Source organism: Harpegnathos saltator, unplaced genomic scaffold (assembly GCF_003227715.2).
Source record: "Harpegnathos saltator strain DR-91 unplaced genomic scaffold, Hsal_v8.6 scaffold252, whole genome shotgun sequence".
Lineage (NCBI taxonomy): Eukaryota > Metazoa > Arthropoda > Insecta > Hymenoptera > Formicidae > Harpegnathos > Harpegnathos saltator.
Window position 1 is genome coordinate 182,501 of NW_020230042.1, and position 25,001 is coordinate 207,501.

Below are 25,001 nucleotides of genomic sequence, written 5' to 3' on the forward strand. Positions count from 1 at the left end.
AATCTAGTATCACCAAAGTTGCTTAAACTGCTTTACCTGAATGTGCCACAAACAGGTCTTTGAGGAAGCCTAACTCCTTGGTAAGCATTTTGATCTTCTCCTCCAGTAATTCATTCTCTACCTTCAGCTGATTAACTCGCTCTAAGGTATGTAGCGTGCGTAATTTGCTCTTTACCCTAGATCGCTTTACAGCCTGTGGAATATGAAAATAACGACTGACAACGCTCGCGTCACAGATAATCAATACGCAAACATAATAAACAATACACGTTACGAAATCCATGGATTACCTGATTGTTTCGATCCCTTCGCTTTCGATAGTCCTCGTCGCCCTCGTCTTCCATCTGCTTCTTCCGCTTGTTGCCGCTATTTTCTTTATTTTTCGGCGCCATCTGAATCAGCATGAAAAATTTAAATCTACATGATTTTAAAGATATTTAAATGATACATATTCAAAACAATCGCTATATTTATGTCGTTTCTTTAGCACAAGATATCTCATGTCTGACAAATAAATATCGACGTGACAAAAAAAGTAATGTACCAGTGTAAATACATAGTTCTCTATTGATCCCGTTTTTTTTGTTTTTACATCGTTACATCGTCCATGTTGTATTAAGTTTTGCGCTTGATTAATTCTTAGAGCGCCAATTTGTATCGACCATGCGCGCTGGGGTGTAGTGAAAGTTTGACATTTCTTAAAGATCCATGTTATAACCATGTTATAACGTAGCGGTATATTTTCGGCTTGCCGAAAGAATTAATCACCCGCGACGATTTGCGTGACTCTTTTTGCGCGGTTGCTCAAGCGTGCAATTTGCTAATCGAGATATCAGAAGTAGATACGTGACAAATATTGAGATCGGTATGCGTCTCAACGTACGGCACACTATGCACGCACGCACGCACGCACAACGACAAACCGGTCATTACGTTTCGCTTTGAACAACGCGCGCCGTCGCGCATGGTGTATTTACTCAATAAGGCCTTGAGGCTTTATTGAGTTCTGTTAAGAAACCGGCCCTGACACCTTCGCGTGTCGGCACACAACCTCGGCTCGAAAACCGCAAATCGGGCTTTCATTGTAGCGCTTTCGCGATTCAAGTTTCCATGCGGGGACGCAACTCCGAATTTAACGCTGAAACGGTCGTCAACGGCACGTTCCGTTAAACATAACTTTCAGGGTCACTCGCGCAGAACGCGCGACGATTTAATTTCACCGATCTTGAATACAGGCGATATATCTGTACCTGTACTGCGTATCTCCGGATTATCTCCTCGATCCTTTGCACGATGTAGACATGTGTGTGTGTGTGTGTGTGTGTGTGTGTGTGTGTGTGTGTGTGGTGTGTGTGTGTGTGTGTGTGTGTGTGTGTGTGTGTGGAGAGAGAGAGAGAGAGAGAGAGAGAGAGAGAGAGAGAGAGAGAGAGAGAGAGAGAGAGAGAGAGAGAGAGAGAGAGAGAACGTAATTAAACGCGATACTTGAAATGCTTACACAATACACGCGCGTGCATTTTGTGATTGTGTGTACATAATCACGAACGAAATTACAGAAGAAGATTGTACCGATTGGCATCGGTATATCTACGAGAGAGGAAATGGACATTTAATTTTTAATATACATAATATCTCTTCGATGGAATGGATGGTTCCTCTTTGAAGATACAGAAGCTACAGAAGTGTAGCTCGTCGTCGTATTATTATATATAAACATGTCACATTATTCGTCACGCATTCACACGATCGTATCGTATCTGTTTCCGCGAATTGATAACACATAAAACTCTTATATAAATCCCTGACATCATCGTCGCCCGCGTGCACTGCACGAGATGCTCGATCACGCGTGTGTAATAAACGAAAAACCGAGGAGCTTCGCTCGCGCCCGTCGATGGTCGCGCGCAACGTTGTTACGAATTTATTCATTTCAGCGAGATATGAATACCGGCTGCGCCGGTGCGTGCGACTCGCTCGCGCACGCACGCACGCACGCACGCACGTGCGCGGGCACGCGCGCACGGGAAAATTGTGTTCTCTCTTTGCCCCGATTTCGTGACCCGGGACCCGGGGCCCGGGACGACGTTGGGAGGAACGAAACGTCGCCGCGCGATTTGATCTTTCCTCTGGTCTGTGATCCTGTCTGATCGCGGCCTGTACCACGATTCTGTAACTCGTTATTGGAGTTAACGACACTTTCGTTATCGTTGCGCAGCTTTTCTACGGTATACAAAAGCTGCGCAACGATAACGAAAGTGTCGTTAACTCCAATAACGAGTTACAGAATCGCAGCACTGCGCCGTTGTCGATTACGGGCAAACGCGGCACTTTGCCGGCACTCGCGAAAGCGAGGCCGAGCGCGAGAGACAATGCGCGTAATTAGCAATTAGTACGCGTCTCCAGGGTCAATGTTTTCAGCATACGTACGCGGCGGTAACTCGCGCGTATCGCCTCTCTCAATCATGTCGCGACAACGAAATCATGTTGCGGACGAAAATGTCAAGTGACAACGCGCGCGGATCAGTGCTTCGTTCCGTCTTTATCAATTCCGTGTCGGTATACACTCCTGTCCGAACTCCTTCGAACGCATGCTGCTTATCTATGCTATATTTATCAACGTGAGATCGCGTTGCATAGGTGTACACCTTCACAGTCTTGTGCACTGCGCGAATCTCGTCGTGCGACGAAACACTCGCGGATTTTCCTCTCTCGACTCGAATACCCGTTCAAATTTAATTTCCCAACTGTCAAACATGTCACCGCACAGTTTCGACGACGATCACGATGATAACCTGGTGGTGGTCGACCTGAGATGCGAAAGCATGGCGCCGAGTGCACACCACAAACACGAGGATAATTTGCTTGTCGCGGCTGTACTTTCTCTTGCACTTGGTACGTAATAATATAAGCTCCTGCTAAGTAACGCGTCACGCGTTTTGACGCGTTTTGAGAAGAGAGGAAGAGGGAGGGGGAAAGGAGGGGAGAGAGAGAGAGAGAGAGAGAGAGAGTGTGTGTGTGTGTGTGTGTGTGTGTGTGTGTGTGTGTGTGTGTGTGCGTGCGTGTGCGTGCAACCGCGACACGACACGAGATACGTCGCGTGTGAACATCCCCGCGACCCTGACAATTTCCGCGTGCGACGCAGAGTGCGCAGCACACGAAAAAAGCCGTTCTTCCTACTTCTGCGCTCTACTCTCTCTACTCACTGCATCCGCAGCGCGCGGATCTCTGGACGCACCTCCTCTCTATGTCGCGAAGCCGCTGTCTCACGCGCGCACTCGTTCACTCCTCGACCTCGGTACTGTCCAAACGGAAATCGCGCAATGCCATGTGCGCTCCTGTTCACGACCACACGATCCGTGACGACTCAGTAAGATAGGTCAGAGATGACGCGAGTGAACGAACGAGTCATCGCAGGTGCTGGCATGGATCGGGGAACGAATGAAACTGACGGCGTACGCGCGCGCGCGCGCGCGCGCGTGCACGCACGCGAGAGGTCCGTCCATATCGTCCACTCCATCGCACAAACGAGTGCGTGAAAGGTAGCGCCCTCTCTTAGCGCTGACTCCATTTGTACACTGGAATGCAAAACGAGATATCGACAGTTTCTTTTTTTTCTAGTGACATGAGCGATCCGTGCAGTTGTGAGTTTGGGAATCACTGCTTGATTGACACAAAGCAGTCTCTCAAGATCATTGGGGTTAGAGAGACTTGCGATTAACATCACCTGTGACGTGATTAGGTTCTAAAATATCCTTATTTCACAGGTGATGTTAATCGCAAGTCTCTCTCTCTCTCTCTCTCTAACCTTAACGATCTTGAGACTGCTTTGTGTCAAGATCAAGCAGTGATTCCCAAATTCACACAACTACACGGATCGTCTAGTGTCACTAGAAGAAAAAAAAACAAAAAAAAACTGTCGAAACCGTTTTGCATTCCAGTGTACTCTCGCTAGGTACGCCAAGTTGTTCCCTTCCCAGGACCATCACGCATAAAAACTGCATACATATACATAACTGCAAATGCATAGCGCAAAAGACATGTTGATTCGCAGATAATGCTCATATGCGTACGTGCATATGCAGTTGTGCTTTTTTTCTGTGCAATGGCCCTTATGGCGGGATTACGATGGACTTGACGTAACGGGACGCGACGGGAAGTGACACAAAACCTACAACACATTGTTTTATATGCGGCTAGTTACTTACGATCGACTTTACGTAACGTGACGTGAAATCTCCGAACTAACGCGACGTAAAACTTGCCAATGTCAAGTTTAGATGTCGCGTTCCGTCAAGTCGGACTGCTCATGTGACACTTTCAAAAACCTGCTGGAGTTCTTTCACCAGGTTACGCCCGTCGCCAAACTGAATTCTTCTTCGAAAAATATCTCTCACACTAATATAACCTCAAGCATCAAACGTCAAATTCACGTAACGTCGTGTCCCGTTACGTAAAGTTCATCGTAATCCCGCCTTTACGCGAGCCTGTGTCATATAGCGTGTAGAAACAAAATTACCTGGGCCAATCATGTCTCCCACTTGAACTCTTCGCCTTCGCGACTCTATTTCCTGCGAACGATACGAAGAACGATAACATGATCGTTGATGATAACGGATCGTTGCGAAAAACACTCGGGCTATTCGACTATTCTCAATCACAGCTATACACACTCTCGCGTGTGCAGAGATGCTTCCAAATATTTATATCGATTAAATTTATTATTCCAAATATATATTTATTTATTTATAATATTATATATATTTATTTATTTATTTATTGTTCTTTTTATTTCTCTTATCTAATGCTGAAAATTCGTCTCTCACTCGTCACTCTGTAAAAATTGTACGTATATACATCATCCAGAATCGATTCACTCGCTTTCGGAACCGCTTTCGCCGCTTGCGCTGCCGGTACCGCTGCCACTACCGCTAACAGATCTCGATCTAGACTTGGAACTTGATGACGGTGATTTGGCGGGGGATGCGGAGCGCGACCTCGATGCAGACTTGGATCGTGATCGTGATCGTGATCGTGATCGTGATCGTGATCTTGATCTGGACGAGTTCCTCGACTGAGGACTACCAGACCTCGATCGCGATCTTGACGGCGAATGCGACGCGGAGCGCGATCGTGAACGCGATCGAGACTTGGACGGTGAACGTGAGCGAGATTTGGATCTCGATGCGGATTTCGAGCGAGATCGCGATTTCCTGCTGGAAACCCGTGAGGACGCTCTTGACGACGCACGGGAGCCCGCTTCGTTCTCTCCTTCGGAACCTGCGAGAGAAATTTGCGTTGGGGTATTCTAGCCGTGGTGGATTCTTTTCAAGATATACGACAAAAAAACAATACACAACGAACAAATCGAGTTGCAAACCTTTCCTGTCGGCTTTCTCCAGAGTTTCCTGCTCCTCCTCTTCTTCCTCTTCATCTTCGTCATCCTCTCCTGGTGGCTCCAATTGCTTCTCTCGATACCTTTGCATTCTGAATTCGAGAGCATTTAACGGTCGATGACGCACTATCAGGCGCGTGTTATTTGGCTGCTGCCCGGCTTTCTGACGACGTTTACTCAGCCGCACGCGCGTCTCCAGCTCGTTGTAGTAGACCTACGTTGCATGAGACAATTGATCATCAGACTGATAACGTACATGCAACATAACGCTATTATTCCGCAATGTACATACCCCATCTTGTCTCATCACGAGGAAATAATTCTCTTCGTATCCCTTGGAGGCTTTGCTCTTGACATTCCAATTGTATTCCCTGGCCATTTTGTACTCATATTCCTCCTCATCAGCGTAATCAATACCAGCGGTAAAGTCCCGTCGGCGCTTATCCAATGTTTCCTCCAGTGGCAAAAAGTATGCCACAAACTGTTCGCCACTTTCGTCCATCACACCTCTATAAAAATCATTGTTTTTGCGCAATCAAGTAACAATCTCCCTTGGAACTCGCAGTCTAAGAGTTAAGACTAAAATTACTTTTGCATATATATATATATTCTGTGCTTACCGTATCATAGCTTGAGACATTTCTTCAATCTGTGCAGGTACAGAGCGGCCAGAAGGTGCAGGATCAGAATCAAATATGACCTGAGCACACGGATATTTCCACAACTGCAATTTGAAAGCACAGATAAGTAAAAGACAACACCGTAACAGATACTGTAATGTTTACATTAAGACATTATTGTAGAAGCACCTTAAAGTCTGGATATATCGGCAATATCTCTACAGGTATGACATTTGGTTTGCTATAATGTCTTTCAATTGGTTTCTTGTTGTCTTCAAATGTCTTCTCTATAGCCTTTATTTGACTCTCGCGATCCATGTATAATGTTTCCTCCTGATTGAAAATAAGTAAATTTGTCAAAGTAAATGTGCCAATGTTATATTATATACAAAACGTAAGTAATCTTAAGTAATAAGTAAATTATACCTTAAAGTTCTTCTTGATACTATATCCAACTTTAGCTTCAACTTTGTCCACACTCTGTGGCTGAAATCTTGTGGTTTCTGTGGAAATATATTCCGTACGTCTAAGCCACGATACGCTTCTAGCATGATGTCTTGATCTCTTGGAATCCTGTGGTGTCAGAACATCTTCTTCAAGCAGCTTTTCATCTGCTGGATCCAACTGCGCATTTGGATCTCCTGCATATGTATCCTTATTTATTAGATCGATCTCAACACCCAAATCATGTTCCGTTAGTACTTCGTACTTGTAATTTCGTTCTAATGATGTTGGGTTATAACGAATAAACCTACATTATGAAATGACAGGTTATTACCAAATAAATAGACACCTACACCTACATGCCAGAGTTTCACATTTTGCTGCTTACCTGGATGGTTCAAAAGGATATGTTATAAATTTCGGATCAAATGGAATGTCTGGAAGTGTATTGCAATATTTAACACGACATATTAATTCGGACCTAGAACAAAAAGAGACCTGATGTATCAATGTTTCACCCTTACTAAAATTACTTGAAGCGAATTACTTACCTCTTCTCTGCCGGTCTAGCCGGACGTTTATCCCTGTCCGCCTGATTGGTATTGGTTTGGATAGTAGGTGCCATATTATACTGTTCTACACGTGGAAATCATAAATATAAACACCAGGAAAGGAGTTATATAGACGTGTATATATAGTTATATAGACGGGCGGCTCGAAGTAAAAGGAAGAAATTAAAAGATGAGCCAATGGTAATGTAGGCTGCGTTCCGAAATTCACTGCCAGTACTGAAAATATATAGTATACATAACACAAACCATGTATCTTCAGTACTGGCAGTGGATTTCGGAATGCAATCATAATCTAGATGTCTCTTTGTTGGGGGGGTCGAGCAAGATCCGGTGCGCACTGAATGCCAGGACACTTCGAGTCAAGCTTCCGTGTAATTACTTCATGTGATAACTGATTAAAAATTACCAAACGGCGATCCGAAGTGGGAAATGCATACACTCGAACCGCTGGTGGGCAGTCACAGATCCTCAAGGGAAAGCGCACGAAGAAATTACCAACATTCGAAGGGAAAATGCACGACGACACCGGTGTTCGGAATTAAGAGAAGTCGGCTAAAGCCAGCGGCACACGGTGCTTGTTTTCGTGCTGGATTGCTTGTTGGATGAAAATACTGCGTTCTGATTGGTGCATTTCCGAAGATGGATGGAAATGCACCAATCAGAGCATAGTATTTTTATCCAGCAAGCAATCCAGTACGAAAACAAGCACCGTGTGCCGCTGGCTTAATTGTCGCGCCCTGATACGAGCGAAGTGTAAAAAAAAAGAAAACAAAGCTCGACCCTGGTCACACGATGGATATTAAATGATAATGATTTGAAACACTCACCAACCTTCCGCCGCACGAACGACGATAACAACGATAACCCTACCTTGGATGTCCAACAATAACTAATTCCCAGGTACACGTACAGACTCCCCTCTTAAAAAACGAGTGCCAGGCGCCACCTGGAGCTATACCCGGACGTTGCTGAATTAAAATGGGTCACGTGACACGGAGTGGGGATACGCGGTGGTATTCAAACCCTCGCAGCCGCGCGCACTTTCATATATATACTGTTTTGTGCAAATGTGAACACAGAAAAAGAAATATTTTTAATAAGTATTTTACAAAACTGTATTTTCATGTCTGCTTATACATGCTAATTAATCAGTATTTTGCCCTATTAATTGTACAAGATTATATATATGCATATTGAGTTGTGTAATTGTGTAATGTATAATTTCAAAATTATTAGGTAAAATGAAATGATGGAATTTTTATGTCTGTATAATTTTATAAAATAATTGTATAGAAAATACAAAATTATAGATATCAGCGGCATACAACTAAAGGGTGTTCTATCAAAATTCACGCAAGAAGTAACTTTGATAGGAAATACAGGTTTATAATTAAAAACTGTAAATTTTTTATTGATTCATAAAGTATACAGTATAGGATTATGTATGTATGGAATGTTATTAAATAAACCTTAAATAAATTGTAAATGAATCTTCAATTAAATTTGTTTGTCTTATTTTTTTTAGACTAATTTAGATACATTCTCAAAATGTTTCCTATCATGCATCTTGAAAGTGCCTCTTAACACGTCACTCAATAAGTTCGTAGGATAACTAATAAAACAACAACTTTTAGGCACAATTTGACTTTATTCATCTACATAGTCTCCTTCAAGTGTGATACATTGATTCCAACGCTTCTCTAACATTTCGATGGCTTTTTTGTAGAACGATTTATCTTTGGCCTCAAAGTAGGCTTCAGTTTCGGCTTTGGGCAGGTTTCGCCGGTTGCTGTCCACTCAGCTGACTGCCGATTTGACTCTGGAGTGTAGTGATGGATCCATGTTTCATCCATTGTCACATACTGCATCAAAAAATCTTTTTTATTGCGCCGAAACAGCTCCAAACAGCCCGCTGAATCATCAAAGCGTTGCTGTTTTTGATTGACTGTGAGCAAACGCGGTACCCACTTCGAACCACTTTAACTTGTGAACTAAACGTCCGATTGTCATGAAATTTTGACACGTATCATTTGAAGGTTAGTACTTCCTAAAAATCATATGGATTTGTCAATAGTAGCGCCACTTATATGTCATCCTACGAACTTATTGAGTGATGTGTGTTACAATGGCTCAAGAGCATCCACATATTATAAACACATTGGAATTCTGTGCAGGCTTCTCCATGAGCCTGTATTCCTGTGCAGAAAGTGAATCTATAGAACCTATGAAATCATTTCTCAATAAATTGTTCACATTCTTGTTGTCTTATGCTAATGCAGTAAGATATCGAATCTGTCATTATTTAACTATGCTTTTAAACTCTATAGGCGATCATGCTGTCATTGATGACAACTTATGTGATCAAATTACAAGCAGAATGATAGATCGATCGATGGATAAGTCTCTTGAAGTTAGAGCGCAGGCTGTTTTTGCTTCGCATAGATTACAAGAGCCATCTAATGATCAGTGTCCCATAATAGAAATGTATTTATTTCATCTGTATAAAGATACAAAGCCTGAAGTTCGCAGAGCAGTTCTTGCAACAATGAGCGAGAATCAGAAAACCTTACTAGCTGCTTTGAAAAAGACACGTGATATTGATGACTCTATGCGTAAGATGGCATATGAATTTATCAGCAAGATTACAGTAAGTTCATTGACAATTAAATAAAGAGAACAATTGTTAAAAGATGGTCTTAAAGATCTGACTGATCTGACAGTGTCAAAGCCTGTGTAAGCAAAGTCTTATTACCAACATGGCTACAATACTATAAAGGAGAATACATAAACCTTATACATGCTCTGAATGCTGGAATAGGGACAGAAGTTGCAGCATTAGCTTTACAAGCATTATTCAAGTAAGTCTAAAAAAGAAAGTAAGCAAAAGTAGCATAGAGAAATTCTATGTATTAAAAACTGCTGCTGTCAGTATGAGATGAGTCTCCTGATCTATCGTACTGTCAGGATTCAAGATTTCGGCTAGTATTGCGAATGCCAGATTATTATACATGTCAAACACTTGTTTGCCGAACTTTTGGCTGCTTCGCGTGATTGAAGTTAGTATAAATATGGACACGTGATACGTATCGATACTCTGTAAAGGACTGATATCCGGCGCATTGCAAATGACTCGTACAGCCGGAAAGTATGCACTTTCGAACCTTTCCGGAGCATCGGGCACACGGATCGCGAAATGATCAAAGAAAGCGCATAGGCACTGTCGCAGGTAAACGTCGTCATCGTTAGCAGGATTGTAACATAAAATTATTAAGCGCGACACCAAGCTGCTACTACTGCTAATCCGCCGATTCAGTAATAGCTTGCAGAGACCCTCTGCTGCAATAGTGCGTAGTTCCTGATTCTGCAAATTTTCAACGGATAAAATTACTGCATGGAAAATTTCTCACTTGATTATAGCACAACTCAATCATGATAGTATTTTTATACCGCGTTGTCCAACAATCCTGTTAATATGTGAACAAAATTGCGACTGTTATCTTCTATTGCAGGTCGCTCGTTTAAGGAGACAACGCTATCGACATCGTGTGTGTACAGCATACGGCTCCATCCAGATCTCTCCTCAGGAATCTGCAAGATCTCGAAATACTCCAAGCCGTATGAGAGCAAGAGATCGAATATCCCCTTTAACGCGATTACCCATATGTCTGGATTTTCTTGTTCCGCAGAAAACTGATAGAAGAATACCATAAGATACTTCTTAGCCATTTCCTTATCCAATATGCAGTACACACCTAACGCCTTTAATGCTAACACATGCACATTATCGTCAGGATGCTGAAAAAATAATTTACCATGTTAAATAATTGTATAAACGCATTGTAAAATGATGTGGTGTACACTTACGTCGAGACTGTTCAATACAATAGACATCATGCCTGAGTGCAGGAGTCGATGTGCAAATGGACTGAACTTGCATCGCGGCACACAGAATGTTGAAGCACTTCGTCATCGTGGCTGCGTCATTTTTTTCGTCACGAATATCATCGGTTATTATATTCTCCGGAGTTTTCGACAGTTGATTTATCTTTTCTTTTATGCTGTCTGCTTTCAGGAAATCCTCCTTTTTGACTGTTTCATATAGTTCCTCCTCGAGTTCCATCAAGTCAACCTTCACTTGCGTTTTCTAGAGGCAAAAGGAAATTGAACACCAATATTTAAATCAAGATCCTCAGATGTTCAATCACTAGGAATTAATTTAGGCCAATAAGAAGGCAAAAGAACTAGAGTAATATAATGTTTATGAGCAGTAGTACTGCTTACAATTAATATTGCACTACTATACATATACTTCTAACAGCACTACGTGCTTGTGTTGAATACTGTCGAAGTTTCGGTAGCACTGAGGAACATTCAGAAGCCTTAAGACTAAAGAGAAATCTCCGCACGTACAATGTCCATCATTGACATTAGTATCCGGCCAAAATAATTGTTTATTATCAACATTCTTGCGCATTCTTATTGGCCTAAATTAATTGTTAACGAAATTAGACGAATTTATCTATATAACAATGTTGAATTCATTAACAAATCTTTACATGCACCTACATAATATTGTTCTCTTGCTTCTCTTCAGGTGCTTGTTGAGTGGATGTACTTTCTTTGGGTAAAGGTAATCTGATCTCGCTAATGACATTGGCTACTAAGTCCAGCATATTACTAATATTCGGCACCACCTTATCCAGCTGGTGCACTATACTTTCAATTATCTTATTGCAGCAATAATCGCTCATCAGACCATCTATTATTATTTTCTGCAGATTTTTTCTCCCAACCTCGTCTGAGAGATCATATTTTTCAGTTATCTCAAATAGTTGTAAAAGAATAAATTTGTGACACTGCTTTTCCCATTCTTCATACTGCTTAGACGATATGAAAGCGATAAATTCACATATGTAATTACAAAAAGCGGATAATTCTGGAATGATTAAGTCCAACTCTTCTGTGCAAGACAAATTATGGAGATGATTTCTAACACACTTCCAATATAAGGCATTTTCGCACGACAAACTAGACAATGGAATTAATTTTATATTTTTATTTATTGCTACTTGCTCCAACAAAGTTTTTACATCAGCGTCTCTGAAAAAGAAATACTTGATGTGAATAGATTTATAATTAGTGTACAGTTAATATTTAGATATCTGAATACTCAGGTACAAACTGAATATACTAACTGTTAAGTACCAAGCTTTTCGAGTATTTCTTTTCGAGTAAAGGTAGATGATCATTTCGAAAATTATTAAAATATAGCTAATTATTTAGAATAGGGGAGCCACCTTCGATTTCAATAATTCACACATATATTATTATTACTATCCTCCCTTAATAACATGCAATAAATTTTAGTTGTCGGTCGATGCTAATTAAAAAGTTATTAACAAAAAAGTGTAATGAATAATGCCCACATATTGAAGTACTACGTGTCCTCTGTGGAAATAATTGTACAACACTGTATATAGAGATTTATTTACGTATTATATTCTTCCCTTGGTTTGTTTATTTACCTTTCTTATACTGGTTATACATCGAAAGCAAAAGACGTCTATATACTGAAGGAAATTCAAATGCTGAGCTAGTACAAGATAGACTGGGTACAAGGGGGTACAAAGGGGGCCTTCGGCACCCTCGCCGTCTGTTCTAGTTTCGCAGTCTACCTTGTACTAGCTCAGCATTCGAATTTCCTTCACTATGTAGACATCTTTTGCTTTCGATGTATAACCAGTATAAGAAAGGTAAATAAACAAACCAAGCGAAGAATATAATACGCAAATAAATCTCTATATACAGTGTTGTACAATTATATCCACAGAAGAATTTTTGTTAATAACTTTTTAATTAGCATCGACTGACAACTAAAATTTGTTGCATGTTATTAAGAGAGGATAGTAATAACAATATATGTGTGAATTATTGAAATCGGAGGTGGCTCCCCTATTCTAAATAATTACCAAAATATAATTAGTATAATATTTCGGAAAAAGGAAACAGACAAAATCAGCAGATACAAAATTAACTATTACATAATTAAAAACACATGGTAGACAAATATTAACAGGTTATTATTTACAATTGTACCAAATATTTGAATAAGACTCAAACATTTGAGCACCGAATAGGAAATATGAGTATTTAGATATAGAAATTGTCTAATTTATGTTGACAGCAGCAGTTTTAATACATAGAATTTCTCTATGCTACTTTTGCTTACTTTCTTTTTTAGACTTACTTGAATAATGCTTGTAAAGCTAATGCTGCAACTTCTGTCCCTATTCCAGCATTCAGAGCATGTATAAGGTTTATGTATTCTCCTTTATAGTATTGTAGCCATGTTGGTAATAAGACTTTGCTTACACAGGCTTTGACACTGTCAGATCGGTCAGATCTTTAAGACCATCTTTTAACAATTGTTCTCTTTATTTAATTGTCAATGAACTTACTGTAATCTTGCTGATAAATTCATATGCCATCTTACGCATAGAGTCATCAATATCACGTGTCTTTTTCAAAGCAGCTAGTAAGGTTTTCTGATTCTCGCTCATTGTTGCAAGAACTGCTCTGCGAACTTCAGGCTTTGTATCTTTATACAGATGAAATAAATACATTTCTATTATGGGACACTGATCATTAGATGGCTCTTGTAATCTATGCGAAGCAAAAACAGCCTGCGCTCTAACTTCAAGAGACTTATCCATCGATCGATCTATCATTCTGCTTGTAATTTGATCACATAAGTTGTCATCAATGACAGCATGATCGCCTATAGAGTTTAAAAGCATAGTTAAATAATGACAGATTCGATATCTTACTGCATTAGCATAAGACAACAAGAATGTGAACAATTTATTGAGAAATGATTTCATAGGTTCTATAGATTCACTTTCTGCACAGGAATACAGGCTCATGGAGAAGCCTGCACAGAATTCCAATGTGTTTATAATATGTGGATGCTCTTGAGCCATTGTAAGAGGCACTTTTAAGCATGATATGAAATATTTTGAGAACGTATCTAAATTAGTCTAAAAGAAAATAAGACAAATTTAATTGAAGATTCATTTACAATTTATTTAAGGTTTATTCAATAACATTCATTTAAAGTTTATTGAATGTTTGCTTAAATGGGATAAACAACAGCTTGAGCAACAGAGGTCACACACTTTGTAGCATTTCACGTATATGTTCTTTCTTTTTTCATTCTATTTTAAGGGAATTCTTATAAATATTTTAAGGGAATACTTATAAATCACTATAATATGCCCCATATATTCATGACACATATTCATTCAAAACTGAAGCTATATTTTAGAGGAAAAGATTGAACTGAAGTTAAAATCCATTTGACGAAAAATAGTGTAATTCGGACTCACCCTCTGATATAGTTTCAATGGCTTTTTTGTGTATAGCAAGTTGTTTGTTCTTTTGAACTGCATATTGAAAAATATATTTTTCATATTCTCTACCGCACGTGCCATATCTGTATATTAGTATGAAGAAATTAAATTTGAATTTTAACACCACATACATATAGGCTGCGTTCCGATATTCACTGCTAGCACTGAAATTCTATGGTATACGTGACACAAACTATGTATTTTCAGTACTGACAGTGAATTTCGGAACGCAACCATAGTCGTGACGGTTACGTATCTTGAAGACTAATTCCTTACGCCTGCCGTAACAGAGAGGTCGTAACTCGTAACATCACTTTTACAATCCGCATTCCTGTCTTCATATTCTACGGCCGGTTGCACATAGGACGCGACAACTTGTCGCTTGCCGCGCGGCGGAAGTTGGTTAGGGAATATCATAGCAGCCAATCAATAGGCTTGTTCGTTTTGTCTGCAGTGCCGACTGGGGGGGGGGCTGTATTCCGTACTCGCGTACCGATAGTTGTCGGCGGTGTCGTTAGCAGTATTATTATCTACACTTTATTGCCAGAAGCAATAAAGTGTAGAAGGTACTAAAGCCAGCGGCACACGGTGCTTGTTTTTTTCCATCCATCGTCGGAAATGCACCAATCAGAATGCAATATTTCATCCAGCAAGCAATCTAGCACGAAAACAAGCACCGTGTGCCGTTGGCTTAAAGCAGAACAAATGCGAAAAGTCTGATACGACGTCATCTGCCGAGCGTTACGAATGAGAGTTTTCCATTTAACTTCGTTTCGATTGAGTTCAAACGGTGAGCTTAAATACACATGTATAATGATGCAAAATGAATTTGGAGAAGCGATAACACGTTTCATGTGAAATATATGTGATTTTGTATACATCTTAGGTCACACGCCTCTCAAGGCTGATGAATTGACACCAAATTGACAACTTTGTACAATCGATGGAATGACTTTGGGGTTTTCTATATTGGTGTTCTAACCTCTTTAAAACGAATATACACCTAGTGTATACGTTTACAGCAGTTGACGGCAATTCTTCGGAAGTTATTAAGAATCGCCTCCTTTTCCAAACCTTAAACCTTTTACCGACTATAAAAATTTGTTAAATCAGGATTACTGTAATACGTACATCTATTTATCTTGTGAAATTAGATATCATCAAGTAGTAAAAATGACAGAGGCAGCAATGGACAACTCGGGCAGACTTGTGAAGATGGAAGTGGACTACAGCAACACTTGCGATACAAAGATCCCGGAATGCAAGAAACTCGCGTCTGAGGGAAAGCTACACGATGCTTTAGATCAATTATTGGCCTTGGAAAAACTCACTAGAACTGTTGAGTATTGATACTACAGAGTAAAGAACATTTGTATACGTATAGCTACAAACTTTGTATAATTGTTATATCTTTTTAGGGTGCTGATATGGCATCAACATCAAGACTTCTTGTAGCCATAGTTGAAATTTGTTTAGAAGCAAAAAACTGGTCAGCGCTTAATGAACATATAATCTTATTGTCAAAAAGACGTTCCCAACTTAAACAAGCTGTTACAAAGATGGTTCAGGAATGTTGTACTTATGTAGACAAAACACCCAATAAAGAAACTATGGTAAAGCTAATAGAGACTCTTCGTTCGGTTACAGAAGGAAAGGTGAGTTATATTTTTAATTATTATAAATTAATTAGTACAGTCCACACAGAAGTTTGGAGTACTTCATGATATAATCATGATTTTAATCTCAAAAAGAAAAAAGACATTTTGAGGGAAGCTGGCAACCTCTTTGAAGATGCAAATAGCATCTAAGATATATTTTCTTGACTGAAACTACTTTATCTTTAATTATTTAACATCCTTATTGCATTATTAGTATTGTCAGAACAATTAGTACCTTAATGTGTCTCAAACTGTCCAATAGGTGAAATGTCTATTGATCTTCTTGATTGTACTAATTGATATACATTAATTATGTGATTCAAGTGACTTAATCTATATTAAGTATAAAATTTAACAATACAAGATATACGTGGAAGTGGAAAGAGCTAGGCTTACTAATCGTTTGGCCAAAATAAAAGAGGCAGAAGGGGACATAGCAGGAGCTGCATCTGTAATGTTGGAATTACAGGTATATTATTTTTAATGATAAAGGTATAATAATTGTTAGTTAATTGACACATATCGTCCCAACACATAATAACACATTTACAAAGGTGGAGACATATGGTAGCATGTCACGTCGGGAAAAAGTTTCTCTGATCTTGGAGCAGATGAGACTCTGTCTGGCAAAGAAAGATTTTATGAGAACACAAATCATAGCGAAGAAAATCAATGTCAAGTTCTTTAGTGATGAGAATGATGATGAAACCCAGGCTTTAAAATTGAAATATTACGAGTATGTACGCATTGTGTTTTATGTTGAAGTTCATCATATAGGACAATTTAAATAAAACGCACTTTACATTTAGTTTGATGATGGAATTGGCCCGCCATGAAGGTTGGCATTTAGAATTGTGTCGGCATAATAGAGCAGTATTAGAAACTCCAGCGATCAGGGACGATTCAGAGAAGAGGCACACTGCACTTTCTCGAGCGGTTCTGTATCTTGTTCTTGCTCCACATGAACCTGAGCAGGCCGATTTGACTCATAGACTACTTGCCGACAAACTTCTCGATGAGATACCCACATACAAGTAAGAATTATAACCATTTTGACACACAGAATAAATAGAAAACTGTCTAATAATGAAACTGTGACTTTTCTCGCATCTATGTAAACCGTCAACCCTTGCATCATTAATAATGTGTGTATGTGGGCAATAACCCCTACTATACACACACACACACACACACACACACACACATACACACAGTCTTATATTTACTTTGTGCGAATCTACAATGTAGTCATATGTTTGATTTTGTTTTGAAGTATCTAATATATTTATTTGTGTTTCTAAAAGCAAGGTACTAAATAATTTCCAGGGAATTACTGCGTTTGTTTGTAAATCCCGAGTTAATAAAATGGTCGGGATTATGTGAGATTTATGAAAGAGATCTCAGATCAACAGAAGTTTTTAGTTCTACGACCGAAGAAGGCAGAAAACGATGGACAGACCTACGGAATCGTGTGGTGGAACATGTAAGTTCTTGACCAGCGCTAGAAATATATCTAAAATATGAGACATTTGCGTGTCCATCTCAGAAGAGTAGTATATATTTTATACTATTTGCTGAAAGGGTCTTTTTTTTTTTTCTTTCACGTTTTTAGAATATCAGAATCATGGCCAAGTATTATACCAAGATTACATTAATTCGTATGGCTGAGTTATTAGACCTCCCTGCCGAAGAAACGGAAGCATGTCTCTGCAACCTCGTCGAGACTGGTATTATCAGTGCACGTACAGATCGTCCAGCTGGCGTGGTCCGTTTTACTGGTACGCAAGAAGCAGCTGCTCTCTTGGACACATGGGCTGCATCGTTATCGAAATTGATGGGTCTCGTGAATCATACTACACATTTAATTCATCAGGAAGAAATGTTAGCTGTTGCGCAATCTTAAAATTGATACGAAAAGAAAAAATATATATGTATATGTGTATATCTATCGGTATGTGTGTATGTGCGTCGTGTATACATATATATGTATGTATATATATCATGCAGATATATAATGCCAGTGTTTCTTACACTATTTGAACTTTTTTCTTATTCAATATTAGCGCTACATCTTATTTACGTAGTTTCTTTTTCATTAACAAATCGATTAAATTCGTTCAATTATGGTTTTGAATCGCAAAATATAAAGATCATTACAATATAAATGTTTTTGTATACCGAAGACTCAATAACCCAATAACCAAGTAGACAAATATCTGATGTGCTTAGAGAAATTTAAATATAAATTTTGAAAGATGAGGGTGTACGTGTGAATATGTGTAGAAGTAGTACCTGCAGATAAATTGGAAAATTGGAGAAGTACTGCTGTCTTTAAATTCATGTTCAAAATTATATAAAAGCAACACTAATAACATTATTAAGTTTTTTTTTTTCTTTCGATAAACACTCATATTTTCGTCTTATCTCTTCCAACCTGCAAGAGATGCGATTACAATCTAAACTAACTTAGTGTATATGTAATATAATATTTTGTTATTATGTGGTACGTTTACAAAATACGATGCATGACGATATAGCATTAAAGAAACAGAAAGAAACAATGAGTCGGTTTATTTATTTAGAAAGAAATGTCTGGATAATTTCTAAATTTTTCGTTATTTTTGTAGGTTCTTTGATAATTTTGATTCAAAAGAAAAGCTCTACTCTACCCCACAATTAAGGTTTCATTTGTCAGTTTTATTTCAATGATTTTCCTATTAATTAAAGCTATAACAATATGGGGTCTGGATCTAATAGAAATCGGCCGATACAATTATAGTTTATTTAACTATTTGATCGTTATTGATTATATGACATTTGAATCTCAATTGAACGAGCTCGGGCATGCGCGAGTACCAACCTTATATAACCTTCCTACTGCGATTAGCCAACTGTTACCAACGGAGTAACGACGTGTGATGTCAAATTTGACAACCGTGTCCGTCGACTGATATTGAGTTCTTTGAACGTCCAATTTGAATTCTTTTTTCTATTCGTTTTTTCTATCGTCAAGGATATATATTTACCCATTTACATTGTTATCGCCATTATTGTCTTTTGCGTGTCATCACAATGATGATATCAGTCAACAATTCCGAAATACTCTCGTAACGATGCTCTGACGTAACCTCACCCACAACTGTCATACTGGTGTAAAGAGAGTGGAAAATTAACGAAAAATTTAGTCGTCTCGCAAATCGAGACGATTATTCGGGAAAACGTTTCTTCATCGATGTCTAAGTGCGTGCGCAAACGAATGTCAATTTATTGCGGCTACAAATGGCACTTCGAAATATGAACTCGGGCAACATATTTTATATGCCCTTGACGTCATTCGCAGGTATACGATTAAACAATTTAATATATACATTCGAGAGAGTCATCGGTTTCAATTCGAGTCAACGTTTCCTCATCATTTTTCAGAGATGTGGTATCAGATATTTTTATGGGCCCTATTTTCTTCGATATTCGTACATACAATCGCTGGAGCAATCTGTTTTGCTACCTTACGGCAACACAAATACGGCAAGTATGTAAGTTTTAAGTTTCTAATAATTATTTACATATATGTGAACGATACGATTACCTCACGTACGCCCTGTCTATTGTACGCCCATAGATTCTTTCCACTGCTTATTATAATAATGGGTGTGCTGTTGCCATTGACATCAGGAGTCGTCAGTTCAGCGGCAGTTGCTTTTGTATATAGAGCATCAGGTTATCAAATGCCGCCTTTGTATGCATTATTTTGGGGCATTGGGCAGACTGTAGTAGCTGCGTGCGTTGGATTTACACGAATTTTAGCAACTTTGTAACCTAGGAACCTAGGAACTACATTTGTGATATTTGTATGTGTGTGTGTTTGTGTGTGTATGTATATGAGTATGTATACATACGTGAAAACGGTGATCAACTGTCTTCTAAGTATATACACGCAAAAATATATACACACACACACATACAGAGCTCTGTACATACATAGGTAAGTTTATCATTGTAGATATTTAGTTACATTAATATCTATCAATGGATTAAGTGTAAAAACGATAAACTGTAAGAGTCGTTGAAGAGATGTCTTTTAAGGAATTTTGTAACAAGAGACAGATGCATTTATTATAATATTATGATGAGAAAACTTGACGATATCAATAAATTAATTCTTAAAAAAATGTTTTTTAAATGATTAATATATATATATATATCCTATATTTCATATCATAAAATATATATAATAATAATTTACACGTGTCTATTGTAGAGTAAGTAAACTTGTACTATTCTACGTTGTCTTTGTTATCTAAGAATACAAGAAATTTCATAATTTTAAACAAATTTTAATCTTTCCATAACACTGTTTTCATACGCAGTATGAGGAGAGACGAATATTAACTCTGTAATTTAATTTTGATTACGTTCGCGTCACGAGTAAAATTGCAGAGAGACCAAAGTGTTCATCTTACAGGGAATTTATTGCCAAAATTAAAAAGAAATTCTCGAATCTTTGCAAGTATAGAACTAGTTGCGTAACCGCTCTCAGGATTTGTCCATTTTTACGTGTTGCTTGAAATTATTAGCAATATTTTTAATATCAGCCAGTCCTTCTTTCAAGGCGTTTGAGGCGTCCATCTTTGCGTTTTCATCGGAAGCACTTTGAAGCAAATTGAGCACCAAATCTGTGCAGAGGAAAAAAAAGGAAAATTTCTTGTCGTAATTGTTTAGAGATTTTGTTGTAGAAAGTGTCAGTCTTTGATTCGCCGCATGTATTTTACGTACCGTGGTATCGAGACAAAATCGACATCGCATCAGATTCCAAGTGTTTTCGAAGAAACGTCAGAATGGACGACACGTGTCTACCAGACATGTGTAAGGCACTTTGCGTAACTGCAGTGAAGAGCAAGCTCGTGACCAGATGCAACACCAATGCAGGATCTTGCGTGGCGTTGAGCTCTTCCAACAGAGCCTCTCTGTGAGCGAGCACCTGCGGCTTCTCCTTCTTCTTATCGTACTTCTTCAGAACCAAACAGCAAGCTGCCATCGCACTGTCGACAGTATTCAAAAAGTCTTCCACCGTATCTCCCATCGCTGCTTTATGGACAGCGGTTAACGGCTCCTTCACATCCGTAGGTAACTCTAGCAATAGTTTTTGTCTCGTTTCTGTCGTAAGATTCTCGGCGACTTGTAGCATATTCTGTTGAGCCGCTAGCTTGAATATACGTGTCACGAAATCCAGGCCTAGAGACTTCAACAAATACTTGGTCAACGGAGCCTGATCCGCCTTGTCCAGCTGTTTGACACCTTTGTCGAATATTCTGACATTCGCTACTAGAACATTCAGACGTTCCTCGATCTCACTCAGAATGGCGGTCTTACTGGTGGTTTGCCCTAATTGTTCGGCCAACAACAACGCCGATTTGTTTAGCTTCGGTTGCAAGTGATTGGCTAGTTCACCCGCCAGTTCTTCGATCATGGATACGTTCTCATCCTTCGCAATTTCTGCTTTCACATCCTCCACGGATATCAATATGATTTCAACCCTTCCGACTGCTGTCTGATTGGTCTCCTCTTCGTCGGATTCATTCTCCTGTATTCTTCCTTGAAGATACTTCTTTTTCGTGGACTTGGTCTTGGTTTCCCTGCCTTGGTTACCACCGCCCGCTTTACCGATCACTGCTTTTTTCCTACGCTCCTCTCTCTTACTTACTTTACTCTCGGTTACCAAGACCACGGATTTGAACTTGAATTTATTTTCGGCCATATATTGGATCCACTTTCCGCTAGCTACGATCTCTCTGGCCTTTTTGTCCGCTAGTACCTCGAGGGATTTATTTAAAGTTTGCAAAAATGCGTCGGAAACTGCAACTGTCTTCACGAATATATGTACATTGGCCTTTGTCTTCTTCGTGGCCTGTTTGAGAAGAATTTCCGCATCTTCGTCGCTAAATACAGACGGTAAAAGGGGATAAAGATCAACGAAGAATCCGGTCGCAACAGCTTCTTCGATATTGGCATCGACCTGATCTGTTATTACTGTTCCGGTAGCTACGGATTTCAATAAAACTATATTTTCATCCGGAAAGTGACGTTTTACGAAACTCGCTGGGTCTGATATCCCGAGTCTAGCGAGCGCGTCGTATTCTGAAAGATAAAAGTAAATTCTATTGCGTTACATGGGAATGTACATAGGAATTTTTGCAGATTCTATATCTTACCCAAGTAACCATTTTGCTTGTAAAAGTTCTCGACCCAATCATTTTGACTCTTGGAGTAGATAGTAGGTATATAAACGCTATTTCCACCTTGCTTCCCGGTTACAACTCCAGGCACCTGTTTTATTTCTTGTAAACCATCTAGAATTGCTACACTCACACACACACACACACACACACACACACACACACACACACACACACACACACACACACACACACACACACACATTATATATATAAATATATGCTATACATATACATATACATATATATATATATATATATATATATATATACATATATATAAGTGTTGATAAGTATAAATAAAAATTACTGTATATACATAAACAAAATAAGTCAAAAGTTAAAATGTTACAAAGATAAATAACAATAAATAATAAAGCTGTTTTAATAAATGTAATTGCTTAATGCCTAAGATAATTTAATAATATAAAGATAGAGAGAGCAAGAGTGCTATGTTAGAAACCTGGTCATATTGTTTTCATATTACGATGTAATACTTACAAAAAAATATCCTCTCCGGAATAGCGCATTGTCCTAATATTGCAGATAATGGTGTAGGTTTTGTGATGGCAGATAATGCACCTCGAATTTTTGCTCTATTTGTAGCGATAAAACTTTCCGTATAAAAGACCTTGGGATCTTGAGAATCTTGAGTTGCGTGTATTATTTTTCCGAGCTCTTTTTCAACAACTGATTGTAAGAATTCAGCTGGTAAATCATAAGTAAGCGTCAGCTCTGCTACATTGATACAGCCATGTTGCACAAGCTTATCATTGATTTCTTCTGCGATTTTATTTACATAACTTTTATCAATAAGTTGTCCCAATATTACTTTTAATCCCTTGTTGTGTCTTTCGATCTCTGTTACGACTTTTGTTACTTGCGATAAACTGACATTAAGAATCTGGGCCAGTTCAACCAAACTAACTTTCCCACCGTGAATATACAATTCATCTTTGATTTCTTTTCCTAGATGTTGTGGAGTAACATATTCCTTGCCATCATTGGTAAATATAATATCTAGAAGTTTATTTTCTACCAATGTTGTTATAATCTCTATACAGTTTCGTTCTGAAAGCCTGTAATATAAATTCACTCATATATCACTCACTTGTATGTCAAATCACTACACAAATTTAATAAATATTGTGTGTCGACATAGATGTGCAGCTAATTGAATTTTTAGATTTTTAATTTAAATATCCCAAATAATATGAGTGCAATTACTAATATATATATATATTAGAAATAAAAAGATCTTAAAAACAAAATTTAGTGATAGTCTATACAATAGATAATAATTATTAAAATTAAATATATCGAATCGACGCATTCAAGTTTATAATGAAAATTGATTTATCGCAATATTATTAATACCATATGTTTGGATTGATTTATAGAGTTTCTGCAGAACATATATAAGAAATAAGATTATGTTCAAAACATGAGTCGAATGACAAAAACATTTGTAAATTTAATATAATTAACTAAAATTAACAATCAGATATTCATAATCATTTTACATTTATTGTAAATTGTTTATCGCAAGGATAAAAATTAGATTAACTGAAAACACAATAAAAGTAACACATACTTTTGTAAAGTCGAGCTGAGCTGCGCCTTTTGAAAATCAGCAGCTAATCTTTTAACTTCCTCCCAGTCTACACTAGTCATCTTTTTTCTATTGTTCTACGATTTAAATAGTTGCGTTAAAACTCGAGCAACGTGGTGACGTTTGCTGACTTGCTTTGACAAGTATCTCAAGAGTACACTTTTTTTCCTTTCTCACTCACTCACTCGCTCTCTCTCTCTCTCTCTCTTTTTCTCTCTTTCTCTCCCTTTCTTTTTTTTTCTCTCTCAATAATGGCTGCAGACACCTCTATTAAGGCGAAATCCTCTATGTCAATGGCTGCATTCAGCAGACTCAACAGTTGACTCAACATTACTAGATTTTCCACTGAATCTCGCTCCTGATTGGTAAATACTTCTGGGTCTATGAAGAATCTAAAAGAATGCTCCAATCACAGACAATAATCACTAAGCGTTCTCTGATCACTTTGTTCTACTAAACGTGGCCAATGTATAAAAAGGTTTGTTTCGAAATCGGTTTCGGAAACTTTGGTTTTAGTTATAAAGTTGGTAGATCTTAAACCAAGACTACGTTCCGATATTCACTGCCAGCACTGAAAATCTATAGTATACGTGACACAAACTATGTATTTTCAGTACTGGCAGTGAATATCGAAACGCAGCCTAAAGCGAGCTTCTGTACAATAGAAGTTCCAAAGTCTCAAGATTATACCAAGAGAATTGACCAATCACAATTGACTATTCTTCGGTTGCAAAGAGAATAATCAACTGCGATTGGTTAATTCTCTCATGACTTTACGACTTAAGATTGCGACTTCTATTGTAGATCTCGTTAAAGTTTAATAAGTTGTAATTTTGATAAAAATAACGATAATGAGATTCTGAGAGAGAGAGAGAGAGAGAGAAAGAGGGCGAGTTATTTTCCACCCTCTAGTTCCCAGATATATATTTATAAAAATAAATTTATACATATATAATTCTTACACGTACAATATCATATAAAAATAAATTAAGAATGAGAGAGATTTGTCAGATATGTAAAAATATTTTATTATTTTTTGTAATCGCAAAAAGTGGCTCTTTAAT

At 38.3% G+C, this 25,001-nt stretch overlaps 6 protein-coding genes, 1 long non-coding RNA gene and 1 pseudogene across 16 annotated transcripts in view; 4 read left to right on the forward strand and 4 right to left on the reverse strand.

Annotated features, from left to right (window-relative positions):
• Positions 1-3,487, reverse strand: part of Irbp18 (Inverted repeat binding protein 18 kDa) — a 4,591-nt gene extending 1,104 nt beyond the window's left edge. The window contains exons 1-3 of one of the 4 annotated variants that reach the window (XM_025299145.1): positions 3,201-3,487; positions 291-392; positions 37-215 (exon numbers count right to left, since the gene is read on the reverse strand). In XM_025299145.1, the coding sequence (XP_025154930.1) occupies positions 37-215; positions 291-392; positions 3,201-3,205 (286 nt within the window). In that variant the 5' untranslated portion in view covers positions 3,206-3,487. Of the gene's footprint in view, positions 1-36; positions 216-290; positions 393-1,250; positions 1,333-3,200 lie in introns of those variants that run through there. The other 3 variants (XM_011147812.3, XM_011147811.3, XM_011147813.3) reach the window with 3 other exon arrangements.
• A 149-nt stretch (positions 3,488-3,636) lies between these two features.
• Positions 3,637-6,776, forward strand: LOC109504214 (uncharacterized). The gene is made up of 3 exons (XR_002162924.2): positions 3,637-3,949; positions 6,047-6,233; positions 6,558-6,776. It is a non-coding gene; the product is annotated as an uncharacterized LOC109504214 (long non-coding RNA).
• On the reverse strand, positions 4,768-7,996 carry atms (RNA polymerase II-associated factor 1-like protein antimeros). 4 transcript variants are annotated; one of them, XM_011147816.3, is made up of 9 exons: positions 7,857-7,996; positions 7,005-7,089; positions 6,842-6,934; positions 6,436-6,760; positions 6,199-6,342; positions 6,010-6,113; positions 5,682-5,898; positions 5,375-5,603; positions 4,768-5,274 (listed from the first exon to the last, which is right to left on the reverse strand). In XM_011147816.3, exons 2-9 carry the CDS (start codon positions 7,076-7,078, stop codon positions 4,868-4,870), a joined length of 1,593 nt encoding a protein of 530 aa, XP_011146118.1. In that variant the 5' UTR covers positions 7,079-7,089; positions 7,857-7,996; the 3' UTR covers positions 4,768-4,867. The 4 variants fall into 4 exon arrangements, with proteins under 4 accessions (XP_011146118.1, XP_011146116.1, XP_011146119.1 ...); XM_011147814.3 differs by having other exon boundaries at positions 7,853-7,996; XM_011147817.3 differs by having other exon boundaries at positions 7,896-7,995.
• A 1,095-nt stretch (positions 7,997-9,091) lies between these two features.
• Positions 9,092-10,643, forward strand: LOC112588616 (condensin complex subunit 3-like). Its single transcript, XM_025299081.1, has 3 exons — positions 9,092-9,672; positions 9,746-9,883; positions 10,535-10,643. Exons 1-2 carry the CDS (start codon positions 9,139-9,141, stop codon positions 9,797-9,799), a joined length of 588 nt encoding a protein of 195 aa, XP_025154866.1. The 5' UTR covers positions 9,092-9,138; the 3' UTR covers positions 9,800-9,883; positions 10,535-10,643.
• LOC105187170 (condensin complex subunit 3-like) lies at positions 9,879-14,515 on the reverse strand (annotated as a pseudogene).
• A 548-nt stretch (positions 14,516-15,063) lies between these two features.
• On the forward strand, positions 15,064-18,122 carry Rpn5 (regulatory particle non-ATPase 5). 3 transcript variants are annotated; one of them, XM_025299090.1, is made up of 9 exons: positions 15,064-15,224; positions 15,321-15,393; positions 15,589-15,772; positions 15,853-16,089; positions 16,457-16,561; positions 16,647-16,828; positions 16,902-17,126; positions 17,419-17,575; positions 17,705-18,122. In XM_025299090.1, exons 2-9 carry the CDS (start codon positions 15,383-15,385, stop codon positions 17,993-17,995), a joined length of 1,392 nt encoding a protein of 463 aa, XP_025154875.1. In that variant the 5' UTR covers positions 15,064-15,224; positions 15,321-15,382; the 3' UTR covers positions 17,996-18,122. The 3 variants fall into 3 exon arrangements, with proteins under 3 accessions (XP_025154875.1, XP_025154876.1, XP_011146122.1); XM_025299091.1 differs by having other exon boundaries at positions 17,769-18,122; XM_011147820.3 differs by lacking the exon at positions 15,321-15,393 and having other exon boundaries at positions 15,122-15,224.
• Positions 18,123-18,948: 826 nt separating this feature from the next.
• Positions 18,949-19,965, forward strand: LOC105187172 (transmembrane protein 170A). Of its 2 annotated transcripts, none has more exons than XM_025299141.1 (3): positions 18,949-19,432; positions 19,516-19,625; positions 19,712-19,886. In XM_025299141.1, the coding sequence occupies exons 1-3, from the start codon at positions 19,372-19,374 to the stop codon at positions 19,799-19,801; spliced, it is 261 nt and encodes an 86-aa protein (XP_025154926.1). In that variant the 5' UTR covers positions 18,949-19,371; the 3' UTR covers positions 19,802-19,886. The 2 variants fall into 2 exon arrangements, with proteins under 2 accessions (XP_025154926.1, XP_011146123.1); XM_011147821.3 differs by having other exon boundaries at positions 18,953-19,432; positions 19,516-19,621; positions 19,712-19,965.
• A 577-nt stretch (positions 19,966-20,542) lies between these two features.
• On the reverse strand, positions 20,543-24,261 carry Ufl1 (UFM1 specific ligase 1). Its single transcript, XM_011147822.3, has 5 exons — positions 23,920-24,261; positions 22,827-23,404; positions 22,302-22,448; positions 20,866-22,227; positions 20,543-20,765 (listed from the first exon to the last, which is right to left on the reverse strand). Exons 1-5 carry the CDS (start codon positions 23,997-23,999, stop codon positions 20,626-20,628), a joined length of 2,307 nt encoding a protein of 768 aa, XP_011146124.1. The 5' UTR covers positions 24,000-24,261; the 3' UTR covers positions 20,543-20,625.
• Positions 24,262-25,001: the final 740 nt, after the last annotated feature.